Source organism: Diceros bicornis, chromosome 22 (assembly GCF_020826845.1).
Source record: "Diceros bicornis minor isolate mBicDic1 chromosome 22, mDicBic1.mat.cur, whole genome shotgun sequence".
In the NCBI taxonomy this organism is placed as follows: domain Eukaryota; kingdom Metazoa; phylum Chordata; class Mammalia; order Perissodactyla; family Rhinocerotidae; genus Diceros; species Diceros bicornis.
The window spans coordinates 9,937,919-9,953,769 of record NC_080761.1 but is presented as its reverse complement, the minus strand read 5'-3'; the positions used below and the strand labels follow the sequence as shown (position 1 = coordinate 9,953,769).

The 15,851-nt window shown below is 37.8% G+C and overlaps 1 protein-coding gene across 4 annotated transcripts in view; it reads right to left on the bottom strand.

Moving 5' to 3' along the window:
* The window catches only part of KIF27 (kinesin family member 27), a 100,995-nt gene that overhangs the window by 50,301 nt on the left and 34,843 nt on the right, over nucleotides 1-15,851 (bottom strand). For all 4 annotated transcript variants that reach the window (XM_058565532.1, XM_058565533.1, XM_058565534.1 and 1 more), the window contains 2 exons: nucleotides 1,124-1,293; nucleotides 525-640 (listed from right to left, as the gene is read on the bottom strand). In XM_058565532.1, coding sequence (XP_058421515.1) covers nucleotides 525-640; nucleotides 1,124-1,293 — 286 coding nt within the window. The remainder of the gene's footprint in view (nucleotides 1-524; nucleotides 641-1,123; nucleotides 1,294-15,851) is intronic.

Genomic DNA, 15,851 nt, shown 5'->3' with positions numbered 1-15,851 from the left:
AGGCCAAGAGAAATGAGTTAAAATCTCCCACTATAGTTTTTGCAACATAAACATTTTTGATGCTGTTATTTGATGTATAAAAATTCTCATCAATTGTGTACTAGAACATTACGACTACCCAGTAGACTAATTTGGCTCTAATGCCAAATACCTCACTTAATGGTAGGCATGTGTGCCAGTGAAGCATAAAAGACACCTAATAAATTACTTAAGATGTATTTTAAAGTAGTAAAGAGTACAATGCACATCAACTCAGGTTTTAATATAAAATCCCCATTCTGAAAGATTTAGCTATAACTCTAGCCAGAATTGATTGGTGGAAAATTTTTTTTATTAAGGAATAAAAAAGAGTGAAAAATTAGAGGTACAACAGATAACATAAAGGAAGTTCTACCAACCAGGAAAGCACTCCTACCAACTTCCCATCTTTGAGAATTCCTAGATGCTTCTTAAATTATTGACTGAAGAAAAAGAGAAGTATCTTATAAACATTAGATCTACATTACTTGAGAAAGTCTGTGTACCTTCATTCCCCAAACTTGACTTTTGTGTTTGATCCTGAATATCATTCAATTCAACAAGAGAACAAACAGAGTCTGGCTTTTTGAATGGCTTTTGAATCCATGAGTGACTTCTACATCTAAAAAAAAGATCAAATCAAGATGAAAGGTAACTTGTCTGTTAATGTTTTCTAATCTGCCCTCAAATTAGTTTCCCCAAAAAGTGACAGTAACGTTAAAAAAGTATTAATTATATAAAATAAACAGAATTTTACTAATATTCCTCAAAATGAAAGGATGTCCCCCACCATGTTGCACCTCGTGGAAAATTCATCATGTTTGTTGCCACTGTGGCAGCAGAATCAGAAAATCCAAAAACATTCTCTCTGAAAATTAAAATCTAACAACTATAAAAGCTCTAAAAGCAAAATTATTTTTCAATTGTAAGACTGATGACTTGTGTTCAAACACCGGTTTCATAACACATTAGTTGACAGTACATTTAGCAAAAACTACCTACTCTTATATTAAATGAAAAAGATACACTTTAATGAAGAAAACCTAACCTGTATATATTTGTATCATATAATTATGTTTATTAAATCAGTCTATAATTAACATACCTAATTTCAGATTTCTCTTGGACTTCTGATTCTTCATCATCACTGTTATCAGAAAATTGGCAGTGGAGTACTTCATCTTGTTCTTCTATGTGACCGAGCAGCATCTGACTTCGTGTTCGAAATCCGGCAACTACTCGATCCAGAGAGTACACAGAAGGACTTGTGTAGACCTTACAAGTGATTCCCCCACCCAACAACAAAAAAAGTGATTTTTAAAATGTCTGTTTTTATCCTATTACTCAAAATGTGTTTTAAGAGGCTATTAGATAGGTACTCATATGGCTTCTCTGGAGAATTCTACCAAATATTCAAAGAAGATTTAATACCTATCCTTCTCAAACTATTCCAAAAAATTGAAGAAGATGGAATGCTAACTCATTCTATGAGGCCAACATTTACCCTGATACCAAAACCAAACAAGGACAACACAAAGAAGGAAAATTACAGGCCAATATCGCTGATGAACATAGACACAAAAATCCTCAACAAATACTGGCAAATCGAATACAGCAATACATTAAAAGGATCATACACCATGATCAAGTGGGATTTATTCCAGGCACGCAGGGATGGTTCAACATCCGCAAATCAATCAATGTGATACACATTAACAAAATGAGGAGTAAAAATCACATGACATCTCAATAGATGCAGGGAAAGCATTTGAAAAGATCCAACATCCATTTATGATAAAAAAACTCAATAAAATGGGTATAGAAGGAAAGTATCTCAACATAATAAAAGCCACATATAACAAACCCACAGCCAACATCATACTTAATGGTGAAAAACTGAGAGCCATCCCTCTGAAAATAGGAACAAGACAACAGTGCCCACTCTTGCCACTCCAATTCAACACAGTACTGGAGGTTATGGCCAGAGCAATTAGGCAAGAAAATTAAGTAAAAGGTATCCAAATTGGAAAGGAAGAAGTAAAACTCTGTTTGCTGACAATGTGCTTCTACATATAGAAAACTCTAAAGAATCCACCAAAAAAACTCTTAGAAATAATCAACAACTACAGCAAAGTTGCAGGGTACAAAATCAACTTATAAAAATCAGTTGCATTTTTATACACTAGTAATGAACTAGCAGAAAGAGAACTCAAGAATACAATCCCATTTACAATCGCAACAAAAAGAATAAAATATTTATGAATAGGGCCGGCCTGGTGGCGCAAGTGGTTGGGTGTGCGCACTCTGCTGCGGCGGCCAGGGGTTTGCCGGTTCAGATCCCGGGCGCGCACCGTCGCATCGCTTGTCAAGCCATGCTGTGGCGGCGTCCCATATAAAGTGGAGGGAGATGGGCAGATGTTAGCTCAGGGCCGATGTTCCTCCCCAAAAAAAAAAAAAATCTAGGAATAAACTTAACCAAGGAGGTGAAAGACCTATACACTGAAAACTATAAGACATTATTGAAAGAAATCAAAGAAGACATAAAGAAATGGGAAGATATTCCATGCTCATGGACTGGAAGAATAAACATGGCTAAAATGTTCATATTATCTAAAGCAATCTACAGATTCAATGTAATTGCAATCAGAATCCCAATGACACTCTTCACGGAAATAGAACAAAGAATTCTAAAATTTACATGGAACAACAAAAGACCCCGAATAGCCAAAGCAATCTTGAGAAAAAATAACAAAGCTGGAGTCATCGCAATCCCTGACTTCAAAAGATACTATAAAGCTATAGTAAGCAAAACAGCTTGGTACTGACACAAAAACAGACACACAGATCAACGGAAGAACTGAAAGCCCAGAAATAAAACCACACATCTATGGACAGCTAATCTTTGACAAAGGAGCCAAGAACATATAACAGAGAAATGAAAGTCTCTTCAATAAATGCTGTTGGGAAAACTGGACAGCCACATGCAAAAGAATGAAAGTAGACCATTATCTTATACCAAACACAAAAATTAACTCAAAATGGATTAAAGACTTGAATGTAAGACCTGAAACCATAAAACTCCTAAAAGAAAACAGACGCAGTACACTTTTTGACATCAGTCTTACCAGCATCTTTTTGAATACCAGGTCTACTCAGGCAAGGGAAACAAAAGAAAAAATAAACAAATGGGACTACATCAGACTAAAAACCTTCTGCAAGGCAAAGGAAACCATGAACAAAACAAAAAGACAACCCACCAACTGTGAGAAAATATTTGCAAATCATACATCCGACAAGGGGTTAATTTCCAAAGTATATAAAGAACGTATACTACTCAACAACAAAAAACAAACAACCCAATCGAAAAATGGGCAGAGGATATGAACGACATTTTTCCAAAGAAAATATACAGATGGCCAACAGGCACATGAAAAGATGTTCAACGTCACTAATTATTAGAGAAATGGAAATCAAAAGTACAATGAGATATCACCTTACACCTGTCATAATGGCTATAATTACCAAGACACAAAATAACAAATGTTGGAGAGGATGTGGAGAAAAGGGAACCCTTATACACTGCTGGTGGGAATGCAAAATGGTGCAGCCACTGTGGAACACAGTATAGAGATTTCTCAAAAAATTAAAAATAGAAATACCATACGAGCCAGCTATCCCACTACTGGGTATTTATCCAAAGAACATGAAATCAACAATACAAAGAGATTTATGCACCCCTATGTTCACTGTAGCATTATTTACTATAGCTAAGACATGGAAGCAACCCAAGTGCCCATCAACTGATGAATGGATAAAGATGTGGTATACACATACAACAGAAAACTACTCAGCCATAAAAAAAGACAAAATCGTCCCATTTGCAACAACATGGATGGACCCTGAGGGTATTATGTTAAAAGAAACAAGCCAGACAGACAAAGACAATGCTGTATGATTTCACTCATATGTGGAAGATAAACAAACACATGGATAAAGAGAACAGATTAGTGGTTACCAGAGGGGAAGCGAGTGGAGGGGTGGGTTAAAGGGGTAAAGGGGCACATATGTATGGTGACGGATAAAAACTAGACTATTGGTGGTGAGCATGATGCAGTCTATACAGAAACTGATATATAATAATGTACCCCTGAAATTTACACAATGTTAAAAGCCAATATGACCTCAATAATTTTTTTAAAAAAGAAGCTATTAGATAGGTACTCTTAAACTAGTCAATCACTAAAAATATGCATCCCCTCCACCCAAAAAGTCAAAATTCATTTCACAATACTATTGTGCCTCATGGACACATACTTCTTTCAGAATCTACAAAGCTCTTCTATCTTCAGTTGTAGCTTCATGGAAAATAGTATCCAAAAATGAAACCAAAGAGAGGCCTGAGTGAAAACATCACAGCTCTTAAATGAGCACAGGCACTCTTCAACAAATGTGAAGCCCATATATAGTGTAACAGGAGGCAACTGTACCCCACCACCCCAATCTTCCCAGTTCTGAACACTTGGAGAACTGTGGTGTTGCTGCTACAGGTCGGCAACCACCTCCAATCTACATCCTACCACATGAAGAAATCCAGAGCCATCGCCACTCCCTCTGCCAAGGTAAAATATTCCCAATTTGGAAATCCAAATGTATCTACTCACACTTTAAATGTGGTGGTTAGGGATAGCTGAATTAATGCTCTAAGTGACATACTTAATATGTATCATAGGATAAATAGATTTTCATGGGCTAGCCTGGGAACTTTCTACATTATAACATGCTTCTATTGGCACTGCACCTTAAGTTCTCAAAAAATGACCTTGGAAAACAACAATAATGAATTAGAAATTGGCTTTATACTTTTACTCTAGTTTTTGTTACCGAATATTTCCTTTTTTTACCACCTCTCTGTAACCAAACCTCAGGGTAATTTCTCAAAAAAGGTGAATAATAAAATCTTAGAGGAAACATTCAATTTATTAATATAAATCATTATAAGCTATTAAAATTACAACATATAGTGGAATGTGTGTATCACATGGTATTCAAGATTCAGTTGATGTAGGTCCCCCACATACACCCTCCCAGAAAAGCCTAGCTGGTACTAAAGATTCCTTGAGATCTGATTTTTGTGCCTCCACTGTTGGTCACCTAATAAGACCATCTGTCATGTCAGCACCATGATGAATGGGGGGTAAAGTTTTCTAGGTGGCCTCCCAATTCTGGGGATTATTAACAGAAGAACCAACTCAAGAAGTATTTATTTAACAGGCACAATGTACCCAGCATGGCCATTTTGCCCCATAACTGACAGGGATCAAGGTTTCTCTTTGTCAGGGGAGTGGAAATTATTTCAGGAACAAATAAAAGTTTTGTTCAAACTTTGTTTTTCGGGATTGTAATTTTCTTTTAAAATTTCTTTTTTACAAAGAAAACCAAATGACCCAGCTTAATAATGAACAGGAAATAAATTCTGCCACAGTGAGCAACACTTAGCAAATTAATTCTTTAACAGTCATTCCACGCAACACAATGGTTCTTTGCCCCTTCCAGGCTTATAAAGCCTCCTATAATCCAGCCCCTTCCTACCTAGGTGTTGGGTCCTGCTTCCCCTCAGTTGCTTCTGTATTCCATAGCTCCCCACTAGGGATATTTTAGCATTTTCAACCACACTCCAAACAGTACTGAGCACAATATAAGTACTCAAATCAGCTGATTAGTAATTCAGATAACTGAGGTGTCTACAACTAGAAGCCAATTTTTTTATTCTAACCATTTTTTCCTAGAATTACATAGCCACAAGGCTAGACAGAACTTTAAAGGTCACTGAGTTCAACTACTCATGCCATGTTTGACTCTCCTCTGTAATACTGCAAATTATCATGTAACTTCTGCTGAAACACACTTACTGTGGAGGCCCTCACATCTGGGGCCTCCCATATCATCTTTGGCAGTTCTTACTAATATGTCCTCCTTTATATTCCCTTAGCATTTCTTCTTATTGGTCCTAATTCTAGAGACAAAGTCTAACAATATGATAAGCCTTCAAATATCTGAAAACAGTCATCATGTCCCCTCTGAATCAGACTGAATCTAGAATTACTTCAGATTTTCCCCAAGGTCCTTCAGCAATTTGGTTGTTCTCTGAAAATAATCTAATTTGACTTTAAAGTGTTGTACCCAGACCTGAACATAATATTCTAAATCGCCATACAATCAGATAATCTCTCACTAGTGATGCATCTGATTTTGTTCCATCAGCTGTGCTGCAACTTTGCTTAACTCATTCACCATAGATTGTGGCTTTCACATATTTAACTTTGTCATTTCAACTGAGAGTTCTGCAAAGGTTCACGAACTGTAATGTGTTGTTTTGCTACTGCGAAGTTGGTGTGTTCTGCTGGAATGAGTTGCTTATCGAGCAAGGGAACCTGGTCAAGCTCAGCAGACACAATTCCACATTCTGCTGTGTTCGCTCTTCACCATGAACAACTACGTATGCAAAGAAGTAATTAAAAAACAAAAACAAAAAATAATTCTGTTGTGAGGAAAAAAAGGCCTTTGTGTGAAGATAAAATCTTAGTGAAAACGGAAGAAACTGTTAACCTATAGTGTGGGATTATGCAAAGAAATTTTGTAACTCAACAAAAATGTAATTCATTCAGGAAAAAGCAAAAAGATTTTACAAATATTTCCACTTTTCTGAATTTGGAGATTCCAGAAGGTTTTTAAAATATATCCCTTAAGAATATTTTGGTTGGTTTTCTTAGTACACATTATGTCAAGTACTGAAAGTGATATTATTTACCTATTGCTTTTATTTCTTTTTCATAATACCATATTACATCAAATATAAAATGCGATCAACTCTAAGACACACCATTATTTTTATGCCATCAAGAAGGAAAAAAGCTGTCAAACTATGACATGCCATCAATTGTAAAACATATCCTGCCATTAAAGATGATAAAACATGAAAAAAATATGTGAGTCTTACAATCAACGAAATGTGGTAGATTTTCATCAGCATTTGTGGTATTATATTAAACTTAGGTAATGACTGGGACCACCTTTGTAATGTTTTTCTTTCCAAAGTGCCTTTTTAGTATGTATAACACTGACTCTTGGCTTTAATTATATCAATATTTACCATGTTAAGAAAGCAGAGAAGAAATAACTCAAGCTGGCGGCCTAGGCAGACTCTGAACTCACCTCCTCCCGCGGACACAGCCAATTTACAACTACTCATGGAAAAATTACCCCTGAAGACAGAACTGAAAACTGGATAAGAGGAACTCCTGCAACAAAGGACAATCCTAATTGAGGTGGAAGAGGCAGAAACTCCCTTCTGGAGAGGAAAAACGCCACCTTCGCAAGCTGCCAGCTTCATGGCCGCCAGGGAGCAGCCCACAGGTATGCAGCCCTCCCTGGAGGAGCGGGGCCCTGAGCCAGGGAGCGCCCCTGCTATGGGCATTTTGTGGACCCAGCACAATCGAGACGAGTGGCATAATATCTGACTTTGCCTGCTACTAAAACATTGGGGAATACCCCCAGAAAAGCTGGTTTACAAAGAAGTTAAAACCAGCTCTTAAAGGGACCACGCGCAAACTGACTCGTTTCAGAAAGCAACCTAAAATCACCAGAAAGAAAGGTGCACAGTGCTTTGGTGAAAAGAGACTCACCTGCTAGGCCCTGAGTGCATCTCGGTGAGAGATGAGACCTCTCCAGGGACGGGGACATTGGCGGCGGCCATTGTTGGGGCCTGGTGTGGGCGTGGTGACACAGACGCCATTGAAGTTCTCCCTGGGGCCTGCCAGCCCAGGTCTGCCCCAGCCACTAGAGCACTGATTTAATCCAGCTCAGCCAGGGCGGGAAGCCCACCCTAGAGACTGGCCCCACCCAACAACAAGCCCTCAGGCAACTTGTGGGCCTGCATAGATTGGTGACTGGAATCTCTGCAGCCTGGCAACTGAGCCCACTTCAGTGGGGCAGGGTGTGCACAAGGAGTGGGTGAGGGCGTGCACAAGGAGCAGGTGGAGAGTGTGGGGCAGTGGTGGAGTGTGTGGGGCTCCCGCCGTGGGGAGACTGGGTCTACTTCAGGAGGTCGGGGCACGCACACGGGGCAGGACTGTGTTGACTGTGTGTGTGGACCCGTGGTCAGCAGGGCTTGTCAGCTGCAGAAGACTTGTGCTTCTCAAAGACCCACATGGGGGTTTGCCCCACCTTCCAAAGCTTGAAACAATTGGGTGCTCCCGTGCCTGAGGCCAGCCCCACCCAGCTGCAATCCTCAGAGAGCTGAGAAGAGACCTAAAGGCTGGAGGCTTATAGCAATTGTAAGCCCCTGAGCCTAACAACCTGCCACGCTGGGGGCCTACTCACTTAAAAGAAATACTGCAACACAAATGTGGTATTAGAACTTACAGCCAACTGTGCTGGGGCTCCCCACACCTGACAAAGAGACTGAAGGGCCCACAACAACTACAAGCAGCTGAGCATTACAACAGCTGGCCAGGAGCATAACTCGGCCTCCCTGGGCGCCTACAGGGAGAGCAAACAGGCCACAACAGAAAGACACACGTAACCCACATAGGCGTCACCCCTGGAACATTGAGAACTGAGGGAAGCACACTGCAGACCTCCTAAGGCATCACTTATATAAGGTCACCTATCCAAGAGCAAGAGACGTAGCTGACCTACCTAACATGTAGACACAAGCACAGGAAAAGAGGCAAAATGAGGAGGCAAAGGAATACATTCCAAGTAAGGGAACAGGACAAAACCCCGGAAAAGGAACTAAGTGAAACAGAAATGAGCAACCTACCTGACAGAGAGTTCAAACAAAGAGTGTTAAGGATGCTCACTGATCTGGGGAGAAGAATAGATGAACTCAGTGAGAATGTCAACAAAGAAATGGAAGATATAAAAAAAGAACCAATCAGAAATGAAGAATACAATACTGGAAATGAAAAATTCACTAGAGGGACTCAAAAGCAGAGTGGAGGATACAGAAGAACGGATCTGCGAGCTGGATGAAAGACTAGAAGAAATTACCCGAGCTGAACAGGTAAAAGAGAAAAGAATTAAAAAGAGTGAGGACAGTCTATGGGACCTCTGGGACAACATCCAGTGCAATAACATCTGTGTTATAGGTGTCCTGGAAGGAGAAGAGCGAGACAAAGGGGCAGAGAATCGACTTCAAGAAATAATAGATGAAAACTTCCCTAAACTAAGGAAGGAAACAGACATCCAGGTACAGGAAGCACAGAGAGCCCCAAACAAGATAAACCCAAAGAGACCCACACCAAGTAACATCATAATCAAAATGTCCAGAATTAAAGATAAAGAGAGAATCCTAAAAGCCACAAGATTAAGTCAAGTTACATACAAAGGAAACCCCATAAGGCTATCAGCTGACTTCTCAGCAGAAACCTTACAGGCTAGAAGAGAGTGGCACGATATATTTAAAGTGCTAAAAGGAAAAAACTTACAGCCAAGAATACGCTACCCAGCAAGGTTATCATTCAAAATGGAAGGACAGATCAAAAATTACCCAGACAAGCAAAAATTAAAGGAGTTTGTCACCAAGAAACCAGTGCTACAAGAAATGTTAAAGGGACTGAGTTAAGGGTAAAAGAGACGACCACAAATAGAAAAATTATCTATTTCCATGCTAAGAGGGTAATGGATACAAATGCACAAAAAAGAGGTTAGATATGATATTAAAAACATAAAATGAGGGAGGAGGGGAGTTAAAGAGTAGAGCTTTCAGATGGAGGTCAAACTAAAGAGACCATCAATTCTGTACAGAAGGAGAAAGGAACAGAGAAGGACTACTAAAACACTGAGGAAAAAAAAAAGTTAAAAAATGGCAGTAAGTACATACTTATCAATAGCTACTTTAAACGTCAATGGACTAAATGCTCCAATTAAAAGGCATAGGGAGGCTGACTGGATAAAAAAACAAGACCCATATATATGCTGCATACAAGAGACACACTTCAGACCTAAAGACACTCACAAACTGGAAGTGAAGGGATGGAAAAAGATACTCCATGCAAATGGCAACGAAAAGAAAGCTGGCGTAGCAGTACTCATATCAGACAAAATAGACTTTAAAACAAAAACTGTAAAAAGAGACAAAGAAGGGCATTACACAATGATCAAGGGAACAATCCAACAAGAGGATATAACAGTTGTAAATATCTACACAACCAATGTAGGTGCACCCAAATATATAAAGCAATTATTAACAGACATAAAAAGAGAAATAGACAGTAACACAATAATAGTAGAGGACTTTAACACTCCACTTACACCAACAGAGAGATCATCCAAACAGAAGATCAATAAGGAAACACTGGCCTTAAATGACACACTAGAACAGATGAACCTTGTAGATATATACAGAGCACTCCATCCAAAAACCGAAGAATACACGTTCTCTTCAAATGCACATGGAACATTCTCCAGGATTGATCACATATTAGGCCACAAAACAAGTCTCCATAAATTTAAGAAGATTGAAATAATACCAAGCATCTTTTCTGACCACAACGGTATGAAAATAGAAATCAACTATAGGAAGAAAATCAAAAAAGCCACAAATACGTGGAGCTTAAACAAAATGCTGCTGAACAACGACTGGGTCAACGAAGAAATCAAAGAAGAAATCAAAAAATACCTGGAGACAAATGAAAATGAAAATACGACATGCCAGAATTTATAGGATACAGCAAAAGCGGTTCTAAGAGGGAAGTTTATAGCGATATAAGCCTATCTCAACAAACAAGAAAAATCTCAAATAAACAATCTAACAATGCACCTAAAGGAACTGGAAAAAGAAGCACAAACAAAGCCCAAATCCGTAGAAGAAGGGAAATAATAAAAATCAGAGCAGAAATAAATAAAATAGAGACTAAAAAAACAATAGAAAAAATTAATAAAACCAAGAGCTGGTTCTTTGAAAAGATCAACAAAATTGACAAACCTTTAGCTAGACTCACTAAGAAAAAAAAGAGAGAAGGCACAAATAAGTAAAATCAGAAATGTAAGAGGAGAAATTACAAGAGACACCTCAGAAATACAAAAGATTATAAGAGAATACTATGAAAAGCTATATGCCAACCAATTCGACAATCTGGAAGAAATGGATAAATTCTTAGAATCATACAACCTTCCAAAACTGGGTCAAGAAGAAGTAGAGAATTTGAATAGACCAATCAGCAGTAAGGAGATCGAAACAGTAATCACAAACCTCCCCAAAAATAAAAGTCCAGGACCAGACGGCTTCCCTGGTGAATTCTACCAAACATTCAAAGAAGACTTAATACCTATCATTATCAAACTCTTCCAAAAAATGGAGGAGTGGGGGAAGCTCGCTAACTCATTCTACGAAGCCAACATTACTCTGATACCAAAACCAAACAAGGACAACACAAAAAAAAAAGAAAATTACAGGCCAAATCACTGATGAACATCGATGCAAAAATCCTCAACAAAATACTAGCAAATCGCATACAACAATACGTTAAAAAGATTATACACCATGATCAAGTGGGATTTATTCCAGGGATGCGGGGATGGTTCAACATTCGCAAATCAATCAACATAATACACCACATTAATAAAATGAAGAATAAAAATCACATGATCATCTCAATAGATGCAGAGAAAGCATTTGACAAGATACAGCATCCATTTATGATAAAAACTCTGAATAAAATGGGTATAGAAGGAAAGTACCTCAACATAATAAAGACCATATATGACAAACCCACAGCTAATATCATCCTCAATGGTGAAAAACTGAAAGCCATCCCTCTAAGAACAGGAACCAGACAAGGATGCCCACTCTCACCACTCCTATTTAACATAGTACTGGAAGTCCTAGCCAGTGCAATCAGGGAAGAAAAAGAAATAAAAGGGATCCAAATTGGAAAGGAAGAAGTGAAACTGTCACTATTTGCAGATGACATGATTTTATATATAGAAAACCCTAAAGAATCCACCAGAAAACTTTTAGAAGTAATACACAAATATGGTAAAGTTGCAGGATACAAAATCAACATACAAAAATCAGCTGCATTTCTGTACACTAACAACGAAGTAGCAGAAAGAGAAATTAAGACTACCATCCCATTTACAACTGCAACAAAGACAATAAAATACCTAGGAATAAACTTAACCAAAGAGGTGAAAGATCTGTGCATGGAAAACTATAAAACATTGCTGAAAGAAATTGAAAAAGACACAAAGAAATGGAAAGATATTCCATGCTCTTGGATTGGAAGAACTAATATAGTTAAGATGTCCATACTTCCTAAAGCAATCTACAGATTCAATGCAATCCCTATCAAAGTTCCAACAACATTTTTCACAGAAATAGAACAAAGAATCCTAAAATTTATACGGAACAACAAAAGACCCCGAATAGCTAAAGGAATCCTGAGAAAAAAGAACAAGGCTGGAGGTATCACACTCCCTGATTTCAAAACATACCACAAAGCTATAGTAACCAAAACAGCATGGTACTGGCACAAAAACAGACACACATATCAATGGAATAGAATCAAAAGCCCAGAAATAAACCCACACATCTATGGACAGCTAATCTTTGACAAAGAAGCCAAGAACATACAGTGGAGAAAAGACAGTCTCTTCAACAAATGGTGCTGGGAAAACTGGATAGCCACATGCAAAAAAATGAAAGTAGACCCTTACCTTACACCATACACAAAAATTAACTCCAAATGGATTAAAGACTTGAATGTAAGACCTGAAACTATGAAACTTCTCGAAGAAAACATAGGCAGTACGCTCTTCGACATTGGTCTTAGCAACATATTTTCAAGCACCATGTCTGACCGGGCAAGAGAAACAATAGAAAAAATAAACAAATGGGACTACATCAAACTAAAAAGCTTCTGCACAGCAAAGGAAACCATCAACAAAATGATAAGACAACCTAACAATTGGGAGAAGATATCTGCAAACCATACATCTGATAAGGGCTTAATCTCCAAAATATATAAAGAACTCATGCATCTCAACAACAAAAAAACTACCAACCCAATTAAAAAATGGGCAAAAGACCTGAACAGACATTTCTCCAAAGAAGATATACAGATGGCCAACAGACACATGAAAAGATGTTCAAAATCACTAACTATCAGGGAAATGCAAATCAAAACTACAATGAGATATCACCTCACACCCGTCAGAATGGCTATAATTAACAAGACAGGAAACAACATGTGTTGGAGAGGATGTGGAGAGAAGGGAACTCTCATACACTGCTGGTGGGAGTGCAAACCTGTGCAGCCACTATGGGAAACAGTATGGAGATTCCTCAAAAAATCAAGGATAGAACTACCATATGATCCAGCTATTCCACTGCTGGGTATTTTTCCAAAGAACCTGAAAACACCAATGCATAAAGATACACGCACCCCTGTGTTCACTGCAGCGTTATTCACAATAGCCAAGACTTGGAAGCAACCTAAGTGCCCATCAAGGGAGGAAGGGATAAGAAGATGTGGTATATATACACAATGGAATACTACTCAGCCATAAGAAACGATGAAATCCAGCCATTTGTGACAACATGGATGGACATTGAGGGTATTATGCAAAGTGAAATAAGTCAGAGCGAGAAGGTCCAATACCGTATATTTCCTTCATTAAGTAGTAGATAATAACAACAATAAACAAACACATAGAGACAGAGATTAGATTGGTAGTTACCAGAGGGGAAGGGAGGAGGGCGAAAGGGATAATTTGGCACATGTGTGTGGTGATGGGTTGTAATTAGTATTTGGGTGGTGAACATGATGTAATCTATGCAGAAAGAGAAGTATAATGATGTACACCTCAAATTTATACAATGTTATAAACCAGTGTTACTGCAATAAACAAAAATTAAAAAAAAAAAAAAAAAGAAAGCAGAAACCTCTGTTAGATTTTTTAAGTTTAAAACTAAGATTCAATATGCATTTTATCAGATGAGTTTTTGATATCTATTGAGACAAATGAATTTTCTCTTTTTTCCTATTAATTTGGTAAATAATATTAATACTTTTCCTCTCATTTCCCTGTATACTATTTAGTTGTGAGGGGCAATTTCTTTAGGATTTCTGCATAAGTGCATATGTTCTACAATTCCATTTTGGTGTTTAATTTTTCAGATTAAACGATAGTCGAAAACAAGTGTACAACAACAGAAAATACACAATGGCATGCCCTTATGATAAATATTATTCAGCCATTAAAAATGATGTATTAGAGAAGAATATTTAATGATTGTGAAATGTTCAAGATATATTGAGAAAAGCTAGTAATGAAAGTGTATATATAAATATAACATAAATAATACACTTTTAAAATAAATAAGATCTTTTCACTCTTTCCCCCTAATATGTATAAACAAGCATATAAGAAATAAAATCAAACTCTTTCTGAAATTACGTTTTTACTGATTAAGTCATTTTCCCCCTTTTCCTTTGAAAGTATTTTAAGTTGAGGAAATATTTCTCTTGTCAGACTATTTTAACTTCAAGAAAATAGTAGAGCTAAAGTCTAAAAGAAAATATTAGAGCTGGAAAATCTTAGCTAGATTTCTGCCAAGGAGACAGAAATTCAGGAGAAAATGAAATGGTATTTCAGATGTCCTCTTTGGCTTAATTTAGCTAGTTTTGGTATTCAGTATGAACTTTCCCCTCACTCTTAGCACAATGGAGCAGCAAACAGGACTTGAACATGGCTTGCCATGCTCTGTGTCTTCCCAGGCAAGTCTGCCTTTTCAAGTCTGCTAGAGTAACCAGGCCAAACAAGAGAGGTGGCCAGGATTCCTGGACACACAGTAGAAACAAGAGAACTCTCCAAACTGCTGATCATATGACCTTTTTTTCCCTTTTTTTAGTGGCTAGAAGGGTTCTTTTGGGGTAGAAGGAAAATTTTAAGAACAAAACAAAACTAAGAATTTCCTAATTTGGAACAATAACTGTGGAAGACTTATTTAGTCACGTGTGCTTCAGGTCTAATCAAACAACTAGAGATAAGAACAAAGGGGTCTAACTCTTCTCAAGAGCCCATGGAGCTCTATCTCCTCAGAGAATGTGTGTGTGTGAGTGTCTAGTAAAAAAAGAGAAAGAAACAGAGATGAAGAGTGAGAGAATATATATGTATAACTTTTGTAATCAGGAAAAAATGTTATTTTTAAAAAATAAAAGAATGGACAGAAATAGGAAATTCTTTCACATTACTAGCCAATAGTTAAAAAAAAAAAACTTAAATATAGAAGACTTGATATATAACATAATTATTAAGTTGAATAGATACTAAATTTGAATCCTGCAAAGAATTTATGTTTCTTCCCAAATGTCCTATGAAAATTTACGAAGTACTCAACTACCTAAAGAAAATGTCAGTAACTCTACAAAGTAAAGCTGAAATTAATAATAACGATGATTTAAATTTTAAAACCCACTCAAAATTGAAAACCATACAGGTAAGGACAGCTTCTGTCTTACTCACTCTGAGGTGCTGAGCCTGGAACTTGGTAGAGGCACCCCATGGACATGTGTTGAGGACGCAGTGTGCCGAGCACTTTAGAGTCAGCATCTCATGTAAATGCTCTACACACCCGCATGTTGCCCCTATTCTGACAGATAAGGAACCCGGGGCTCACACAGGTTTAGTCACACATCCAGGCCTATACAATAGAACTGGTGTTCACACGCAAGCCTGCCTGTCTGCGAAGTCTAGGATGTCTCTCAAATTTCTTATCCCTTTGACTGTAACTATCACAAAGATCTCAAACCAATCGTTTCTGTTCA